This window comes from Nothoprocta perdicaria, unplaced genomic scaffold (genome assembly GCF_003342845.1).
Source record: "Nothoprocta perdicaria isolate Ctin4 unplaced genomic scaffold, notPer1 scaffold_191, whole genome shotgun sequence".
NCBI classification, from domain to species: domain Eukaryota; kingdom Metazoa; phylum Chordata; class Aves; order Tinamiformes; family Tinamidae; genus Nothoprocta; species Nothoprocta perdicaria.
Window position 1 is genome coordinate 603,370 of NW_020455105.1, and position 9,654 is coordinate 613,023.

The window sequence follows — 9,654 nt, forward strand, 5'->3', positions numbered from 1 at the left end:
GGGACACATACGGGGTGTTGCCTGGGGACATGGAGACAAGGACACGGGGAGATGGCGACAGCGACACGGGAGGCGGGGGGACACTGGGCGCAGGACATGGACATGGGTGGGGACCCTCGCCCAAGGACATGGGCTTGGGAGATGGGACACACTGGGCGTGGCGTGGGGACATGGACACAAGGGATMCAGGAGATGGAGACAGGGACACAAGGGATCCAGGAGATGGGGACAGGGACACGGGGCATAGGGACACCGATACAGGACATGGACATGGGTTTGGACATGGGGACGTGAGACATGGGGCAGATGCATGGACACGAACGTGAGGATGGACTTGGGACACATGGACATAGACATGGGGACACAGACGTGACATGGACATAGGGATGCAGGATCTGTGTTGCGGACATGGGACATAGGGTCATGGGATACGGGACACTGCGGCAGGACATGGACACGTGGGACACAGGGAGGATGCAGACAGGGAGGATCACCCCGTAGGATGGGGGACATTGGGACAGGGACACGGGGCACACACAGGGACACGGGACATGGACGTGGTGGCAGAGGGACACGGGCCCCAAGCAGCCGCCTCGGGTGGGAGCAGGCGATGGTGCCGGCCGGCGCCCTCATCCCACATCCCGGAGGGCTTCCCGGCTGCGCCATGCCCGCTCTGCTCCCAGCGCTGCGCTGGGCACCGGGCTTGCTGCACTGGAAGGGGCTGCAGGGGCAGGGGACGGCCCCCTCGCAGGACGAGCCCCTCGAAGGGCACGGCCCCCTCGCAGGACGAGCCCCTCGCAGGGGACCCCCTTGGGGGCTCCCGCGGCAGCCCCGCTCCCTCGGGAACATCCCGGCAGCCCCGCGGCGCCCCGGGCACGGGCGGCGCCTCCCGCGCTGTGTGGGGGGGCCCGCGGGGCCGGGGGCGGCGCCAGGACTACAAGTCCCAGGGAGCCGCGGCGCGGGGGGGCGCGGGGCGGCGCGGGGCGGCCATGGCGCTGCGGGCCGTCGTGCTGGGCCCCCCCGGCTCCGGCAAGGGCACCGTGTGCGAGCGCATCGCGCGCCGCTTCGGCCTCCCGCGCCTCTCCAGCGGCCGCTTCCTGCGCCAGAGCCTGCGCCACGGCGGCGGTGAGCGCGCGGGGACACCGCGGGGCGCCGGGGGGACGGGCTGCGGGATGGGCGCCGCGGGACGGACGTGCGATGGGCACAGGGCACCGGGATGGACGTGCCGCGGGATGGGGGCACCGGGATGGACGTGCGATGGGCACAGGGCACCGGGATGGACGTGCCGCGGGATGGGGGCACCGGGATGGACGTGCCGCGGGATGGGGACACCATCGCGGACGTGCCGCGGCTCCCGGACGGACGTGCTGTGGGGCGGGGACACTGGCATGGACGTGCTGTGGGATGGGGACACCGGGGTGGACGTGCCGCGGGACATGGGCACCGGGGTGGGTGTGCTGTGGGGCAGGGACACCAGGATGGACGTACCACAGGACAGGGACACCGGGGCAGACGTGCTGTGGGATGGGGACACCAGGATGCATGTACCACGGGACATGGACACTGGGGTGGATGTGCTGTGGGGACAGGAGCACCGGCAGCACCAGGGTGGTGTTGCCCTCGGGGCAGGGGACACCAGGGTGGCTGTGCCAGCAGGGCAGGGGACACTGRGGCCATGCCATCCGGACGAGGACACCAGGAATAGCGTCACCACTGGGGCCGGGACACGGGGAGCRCTGGGRCACGCAGCACYGGGGCTGGCCGCGCCGTCGGGGCAGGGGATGGCAGCGCTGGCTATGCCACTGGGGACACCGGAGGAGGCCGTGCCGTGGGCAGCCGCCAGCGCGCTGTGCCACGCGTCGGGAAAACCAGCCCAGACCTCCCTTAATAAATCCGAGGGACAAGGAGGTTTGCTGTGCAGTTAACCTGCCGCCAGCAGGCTCCCAAAATTAGGAAAATCCGTGTGGCCGCTGCCTGGCAAAGGGCCACCCACGCGCYGCTGCTCCAGGCGGATCCCTGGGGTCTGGGGACGCTGCAGGAGGAGCGRGGAAGCGGCTGAGCTGCGAGGGGGGCTGCAAAGGGCCCGTTTGGCAGGAAATTCCTCGGCTCAACCTGCCCTGCACCGGGGCCTCCGCCCGGCTGGCCGGGGCCACCCTGCCCTCGGGCGGCCGCTCCGGCTCCGTGTGGTGCTGCGGGACCGGGATGCGCCGGGACAGCGAGGGGCTGGCATCTGCAGCCATGTGCAGCACGGGCAGGTCTTCAACGGGAGCATAGAGACCTATTTATAAATGTATATGTATGTAATTTTTAATAGGAATGTCATGCATGTTTTCTTTCTGCCTCGAGCAGAAATTGGTGCCTTGGCAAAGCAGTACGTGGAGCGAGGGCTGCTGGTGCCCGACCACATCATCACCCGCATCATGACGGCRGAGCTGGAGAAGCGGCAGGGCCAGCCCTGGCTCCTTGATGGTACGGGCACGGATGTGCCGATCCCTGCTCCGGGARAATCCCGGCGCTCCGTAACCTTGGTGGAAGGCGCCAGGGCCCTGCTGCCCGCAGACTGGGAGCACTGCTTTGCAGCGGTGCCTTTCCCAGCAATCTGGGAAAACACGGCAGGAGAGGGGAGAGCCAGAGCATGGACAGGATCCCTGGTGCTTTTTGCAGTAAATGGAGTGAGTGGGAGGCTGCAGGTGCCGGTGCTGCTTTGGGGTGAATCTGGGGAGAAAGTCCAAAGCTGCTGGGCAGTGGAAAGCGCATAAAGTGGCCCAGAGAGCGCGTGAGCAGAGCGGGGCTGGAGCCAAGCAGAGAAAAGTCCCTGTCCCCTTCATCCGTGCATGAAATTGCTGATCTCAGCCCGAAAAACCAGCCCAGGCGCTGGCAAAGGGCACTGGGCACAAGCTGGCAGAGCAAACAGCAAGGTCAGCAGCAGGCCTGGGCCTGTCCTCTCCCCCACGATTTGTTGTTGTGACCACACTGCTTAATTCACGCGGGAGCCTGGTCGCAAACACCTGTTAGGGATGCSCCGGAATAGGTGACGTGTGTTCCTCCTCCTAACGAGGGACTCGTTAGCAGTGACCATCCTCTGACACGTGTGCCCACTGAGCGCAATGCTGGCTCCTGAGCAAGGAAATGCAGGGAACAGTCCTGGCCTGGCGCTCGTCCAGCCCAGTCCTTGGGCGCAGAGCTCGGCCTTGCAGGCAGAGCGGAGGGTTCCCCACGGCAAGGCCAGGCTGTGCCGAGGGGCTCCCGTGTCTTTTCAGGTGGGAAAACGCACATCCCTGCAGCTCATCCGTCCCCACGTGCCTGCAGGTTTCCCRCGGACGCTGGGCCAAGCGGAGGCGCTGGACCGCATCTGCGAGCCCGACCTGGTGATCAGCCTGCACGTGCCCTTCGAGACGCTCAAGGACCGGCTGAGCGCCCGCTGGGTGCACCCGGCCAGCGGCCGCGTCTACAACATGGACTTCAACCCGCCGCACGTGCACGTAAGAGCACGCGGCTCTTGCCGCCGCCGCGGAGGAGCGCGCGGAGCCCTGGGCAGCGGGAGGGCCGCTGACCTCGGCCCGACGCGGGCAACTGAGGCTGGCCTCGTCCGCAGGGCCGCGACGACGTCACGGGCGAGCCGCTGGTGCAGCGCGACGACGACCGGCCCGACGCCGTGGCCGCCCGGCTCAGGAAGTACAAGGAGGCGGCCAAGCCGGTGATAGAGCTGTACAGGTGAGTCGGTCCCGCGCGAGCCCGGAGCTCCCGGACTGGCACGGCGGGACAGCGGAGGGCAGAGCTTCCCCTTGCCGTCCGAGGGGCCGGGGAACACGAGTGCTGCCGCTCCGGCTGCGGTCGTGGGAGCCCCACAGCAGCTGGATAATGTAGGGGGCTGTTGGCTATGGGGGAGCAGAAGTGGGAGGGAAAGGTGGAGGAAGGTGTGTCGGTGGGTGGCTGCAGTGTGCGAGGAAGGGAGATGGGACTCAGCCCTCAAAGCCTCTCCGCTGGTTGTTAAGGTAGCATCAAAAGTTCATCTATTGCAGCTTCTGAACTGTGCATTGCTCCTGGTAGACCTCAGCGCTGACCGGGACGGGTCTTGTTCCGCGAGACACAAATGTCTCTGCGGGGCGAGAAGGTCCCTCGTGGTGGGGATGGGAGCTCGGGCCCTGATTTCCCTCTCCTTTAAGCCTGTGCTGGGGTCTGGGATCCGGCCCAGGCTGCTCAGGGCTCTTTATGGGTCCGTTGGGAGGTGCTCAGCCAACACGCTCCATGGCCGTGGGCAAATGCTGCCACTCCGGTCTTTGTTCCGCTCTCTTCCAGGAGCAGAGGTGTCCTGCACTCCTTTTCGGGAACCGAGACCAACAAAATCTGGCCGTACGTTTACGCTCTGCTTTGCAGCAAGATCCCGCCGGTTCGCGCCGAAGAGGAGAACTGACCGTTTTGTGCGAAGGACCAAGAACGGCTGCAACTGAGTGCCTGGTGTCTCGACCCAGTGCTGGGGCTGGGCTCAAATCCTAGTGTCTCRAGTAGCTTCCCTGGGTGTGCGGGATAACAGCCGTGGAAACACGGGGATAGCCGCTACGGGGATGCAGAGACCTTTCTTTCAAAGCTCCAGTGTGTAGAATAAGTGTTTTTCAGGCTACAAAGTATTTCTGCACGTGATCCGGGTACACTGATCGACGAGGCAATCCTAGGTAGTGGCTATAGCAGGTTTATGTCCTGTGCTGTGATTCCCCGTGATTTCCCTGCCCAAAGTCTCCGTGCGAGGCCGCCACGTGCCATTCCACTGCTCCGCAGTACCGTCTACCATAGATTGCTCTATACGACTTGTTTTTTAAGTTATTTTCCATTAGATATTTTCTATAAATTTTCTCAGAGAAATAAAGCTCTAGAGCGCAAGGCTTAGCCCAGTGGGAACTGTCTAACTGTCTACTGAGCGACGTAGAAAACATTTACACTACAAAGCTTGGAAATGTGGAGATTCCAATCTGTGGAGACCACATTCCCAGTGTTAATATGCATAGAGGAGGGAAAATACTGGAAATTAGATTTATATTTGTGCTTTTTTTTTCCATGAGAGAGATGGAAAAGCTGTTACAAAAAGCTGCTACATGGTCTAGTCTTGACAAAGCGATGACCAGCAGGCTCTGTGTTGGAGAAGAGTCGCACTCATCTGTGCTTAAATCGTTTATAGCTTTTAATCCTTAACGGGATATGGCCGTTTTGCAGTAGTTCCTCCCAAAGGTCTCTTAGGTGAGTTTTTCTCTGTTGGAGAAAGCCGCTGGTTCCGTCTCCCTGTGCAGGTGAGGTGCTCTCCCTCGGGAAGCCTTCCCGGCGCCCACGGCCCGTTTCGGCACGGGGGACCCTTCCCTGCTGCTTCCCCCAAACTTGCTGCAGTCGGAGCCCCGGCGCCGCATGGACTTTCTGCCAAGCTCGCCTTCTGCTCCGGGGCGGGATGTTGATCTTGGCTTCTCCAGACCGCAAGTCCTGCACTCCCACCCAGCGTGGGGTCTCTGCCAGCATATGGTACCTAATCTCCCGGGACATCCTTTCCGTCCCCCTGAGTTGCCTTATTTTATACAGTATATATTTAAGAAAAAAAAAAAAAAGCCAGATGTGTATTTTTAAGGTTTAAAAAAGCGCTGAATTTTAGCTCCCACTTTTGAGGGCTCTTTTTCCTTGCTGGGGTTTGCCAAGCTGCTGATGGCAGTGGAGGAAAGGGCTGGGACGTTTCCTTTTTAAATGCCGCCTGCCCTGCTTGGGGGCAGGTTTGCACAGAGCTCCTGAATGCTGCAATGTTGGGAAGAGACCAAACACGGACCAAGGCCGGTGGTGGCCACCTCCCTCCTCGCTCCCTGCTCGTACTTTACTGTGAATCTCGCGCGTTTTCTAGCACCTTTTTGTACTGKGCCGGGAGGAGGCTCCCGTGGGGGCCGCTGCCTCCCTCCCTCAGCTCTGTAACGCTCCAGAGGTGTCAATAAAACCAGCTCCTGCTCCTGCCYGTGTCTCGCTGGTGTCTGTCTGTCCCGCTGTGGAAGGATGGAGATGGAGAGGGTGGGGGAACCCGCTGGCATCGGAGGCAGTTTCCATCCCAGGACAGGGGAAAGGGTGAGGGAGGAGGATGAGGAGCTGTGTAAGGCAGGAAAGACTCGTCCCCAAAGCAGGAGGCTGCAGCAGGTTGGTGGCAGAGCGGAGGGATGTGGGGAGAGCCGCCAGGATGGAGACGAGCCCCATCTGCCAAGGGCATCGGCAGAGGAGCCCGACCCGTGCATCACGCACGAGGCCGCCTCCGTCCGTGGAAATCATCACCCGTGGGGTGGCTGTGCCGGTCCCCAGCGGCACGGTGGGGTCACATTCACTTTTGGGGTAAYGTGGCCGGATTTGGCCAAGGGGCTAGTGAAGAGCTGGTGAGGGGGTGATGGGTGGCGGTGGGGTCCTGTGGGATTGCTCCACGGCTCACCCCGGCAAGGACCCCGCGGTGCCGGAAAAGCGGAGCCGATTGGGCTCCGGCGGCGCAGCGGGAGCTCCGTGCGCCCCGTCCTGCTGACTCACGCACAGAGCCCGCGGGAACCGCGCCGGTGACTCCGGCTCCCGCTCCATGCCGCGTTTTGGGAATCGTGCGCTGCCCGCCCGCGCCCGCATCCCCATCCTCATCCCCATGGTGCCCTAAGCGGGATAAGGGCGCGCGGYGCCGGCGGCGCGCGCATCCCGCATCCCGCATCCCGCAGGAGCAGCGGCGGCTCCGGCGGGCTCCGCGCGGCCGCGCGAGGATGAGCGCAGGTAAGGGAGGCTCCGGGCGGGACGCGGTGCTGGCGGGGCCGAGGGCTGCCCCGAAACGCAGCCCCGGCGGCTGCAGCTTTGATGAAAACGCTGTTATATAACGCGCTGGAGGCGACCGAAAATGCTTCTCTTCTCTGGGTACCCCCTATTGCTGCCCGCTGGCAATTTAGGGGGCTGAAATTAGGGAGAATGGAGCTGGGTATTTAGCATTTAGCAACTCGAAGCTACCGCCTGCCCTATACACCTGGCAGCAGCGCAGGGATCGGCACCGTCTCCTCTCGCACCCAGGCACATCAGCCCCCATGGAGAAAAATAAAGGGATGCCCGAGCTTGAAATAATTGCAGTTTATATCTAAACWTACCTGCGTTTCTTACAGAAATGCTAACGAGGTGCATATTTAAGATGATGAATATTGATATAGAGGCAGATATTCAGCCTTTTGCAGCACCTCTGCTGCCCGGCTGACCTTCACAATTGCTTAGCTTGTTATTCTGAGATAGACATAATACTGCATTCCCTTTAAAAACGCTATTTCTGTCTGGAAGAAGAAGGAAAAAAAAAAAAAAAAAGAGGATTCATTCGTATAGGAATATATTTGCTCCAGCGTTACTGAGGCAGCCGCGGCGGGAGCCGGCGCAGATGCGAAGCGGGCGCGCGCCGGGGCTGCTTGCCATCCTGCGCCGCATCTAATGCCTGTGTTTAAGGTATGTGCTCGTGCTGCACAGCATTATTTCTGGATTACCGGGACTTTAAACCCTGAAATTTAACCCGTTTTTGGGGTTGCGGCTCCCCTTGCTAGCCCTTGATTTTGGATAYGGCCAAGGAGRGGGGGAGGAGGAGGAGGGGAGGAAAACGCAGCCAAGGGCCTGCAAGACGGACACCTCCGGCCTCCGGAATTCGGGGGAGGGCCTCCATCTTCCGGAGCCCTCAGCAGCCGTTCCCGGGAGCGCGATGCGCGCGCCTGGCGCCTGGCGCTATATTTAGAAGCCGCGGCGCGGGCGGCGTTTTCACGGCCCCGAAGCGCTGGCAGCCGCCGGGTGCAGCGCGGCGGCCGGAGCCTTCCAGGAGGCCCCGCGCTTCGTCCTTGGGGAGGCTCCCGCCGCGCACGGTAAGCTCCGCACCTCGGTGCCGACACCGCTAAGCGGGGCTTGGCCAGCCCCGCGTTAATCCCGAGCGGCCGCCGCGGGGACGGGATTTGCCGGCGCGAGCGGTGACATGGGGGAGTGAGCAGTGACACAGGGCGAGTGGTGACATGGAGCAACGTGGAGCTCCGCGGTGAAGCCAGGATCCGGAGCGGATCCTGCAATTTCCACTCAATTTGCCATTCCCAATCCGTGAAAACAAGATTAGGGAGGCTCGGCCCTTATTTTGCCACCGGTGGATAAGGCAGCTGCGGGCAGCGCTTTAAGTGAGACTGCCCTAAATATCACTTTATTTGCAGTAAAATATAARTAACGTGTCACGGCTGCGGGCAGGAGTTTATGCGAGCGCAGTGTGCGAGGCCCTGTGTGGCCAGGCGCCAATGCCAGGCGTTGCTGCCTCCCACCTGGCTGCATTCCTGCCTTCAGCACGCAGAAACACATGGGAAATTAAAAGGCTGCAGAACATCCACTTAGATGCCTAAATCCTGGCTGGAGAATGGAGATGCAGAGAAACTGCAGAGAAAAACGTGGAAAAGGCCAGGATCTCATCCAGGTCCTCTGCCAGGAGGGATTATTGTGCAGGAAATTTGTGAAGCTTATCCCTTCCAAAAACGATGCGTCTTGAAACAAGGGAAGACGACGACGATGAAAACCTTTTATCCAAAATTTATTATCCTTGGATTTCTGCTCCAAATAGCAACTCTAAAGGAGAACTACATATAAAAAGAAATTTACTTCCTACCTAGTAGGCATTTTCTACTATTTTGCAACAGGTTCCTMACCACTTACCCTTCAGGCAATGGGCATCCCGTATCCCAGCACACCACGTAAAGCAGAGCAGGGACCAGGTTTGTATCCTAGGCTGAAGTCACCTCCTGCCATTCCTCAYGGCCACCTTCGCCACGGGGCTGCTCTGCAATGGAAAAAAGGGCTTTTTGTGCTCTTACCCCCTTCATCGCCACCTCTGCATCGCCCAGGGCTCCAACACCTGCACATGCCGTGGGTGCCAAACGTTGAATTTTGAAGGGGGCCCCAGCTCTCTAACCCACCTCATCCTCCGCATTGCCCGGCCTTTGAATCCAGCGAGCGGCAGCGGAGCAAACCCGAGTTGTGTTTTGTATCTGGGGTGCAAGGGAGGCGAGCAATGCCCAGCTCCGCTCCTRCAGACGCTGGTTCTCGACACCCACCTTGGGCCCTCCAGCTTCTCCAGGGTGTTGAACTGGCGCCGCACCGCAAACCTCTCGCACCTGAGCATCCTGCAACCRCGCGGCATAAACCAGCCCTTCGGTGCTGCTGTTTGAGTCTATTTAAGCGCTCRTAAATTATTTCCTCTCCTCAATGGCACCTGAAAGGCTGATCCACAGGCCTGTGCAAAGCGAGTTTCCCAAGCCCCYGTGCCGCCCTCGGCGCCGGGCAGCGGTCCGGGGCGATGCTGCCCACGTCAGCGCCGCGGATGCGGCATCGCCGGCGCATCCYGGCGCCTCCTTTCTGCTGAGTCCAGTGCGCTTTGCCGGGGTGCTGCTCTACTGCACGGCCACAAACACCCCGAGCCCGGCGGCAGGACGGGCTCGGCCTCCCTGCGCCGTTTGATTCGCAGTCTACATCCAAGTCGGGAGGTTTGGCTGCATCGATGCCATTCAGTGTCTCTCCCCTTGAATCGCATCCAAGCCGTTCTCCGGGAAGCGCGCACTGAAAACAGCCTCGTGGTGTCTGCTTGGATCCAACCTGAGAGATGACGGTGAAGAGAGTTAG

The 9,654-nt window shown here is 61.3% G+C and overlaps 1 protein-coding gene across 1 annotated transcript; it reads left to right on the forward strand.

The window, feature by feature from the left end:
- Nucleotides 1–989: 989 nt before the first annotated feature.
- Nucleotides 990–5,841, forward strand: AK4 (adenylate kinase 4). The gene is made up of 5 exons (XM_026037169.1): nt 990–1,125; nt 2,350–2,469; nt 3,310–3,482; nt 3,596–3,714; nt 4,300–5,841. Exons 1-5 carry the CDS (start codon nt 990–992, stop codon nt 4,412–4,414), a joined length of 663 nt encoding a protein of 220 aa, XP_025892954.1. The 3' UTR covers nt 4,415–5,841.
- The last annotated feature ends 3,813 nt before the right edge of the window (nt 5,842–9,654 follow it).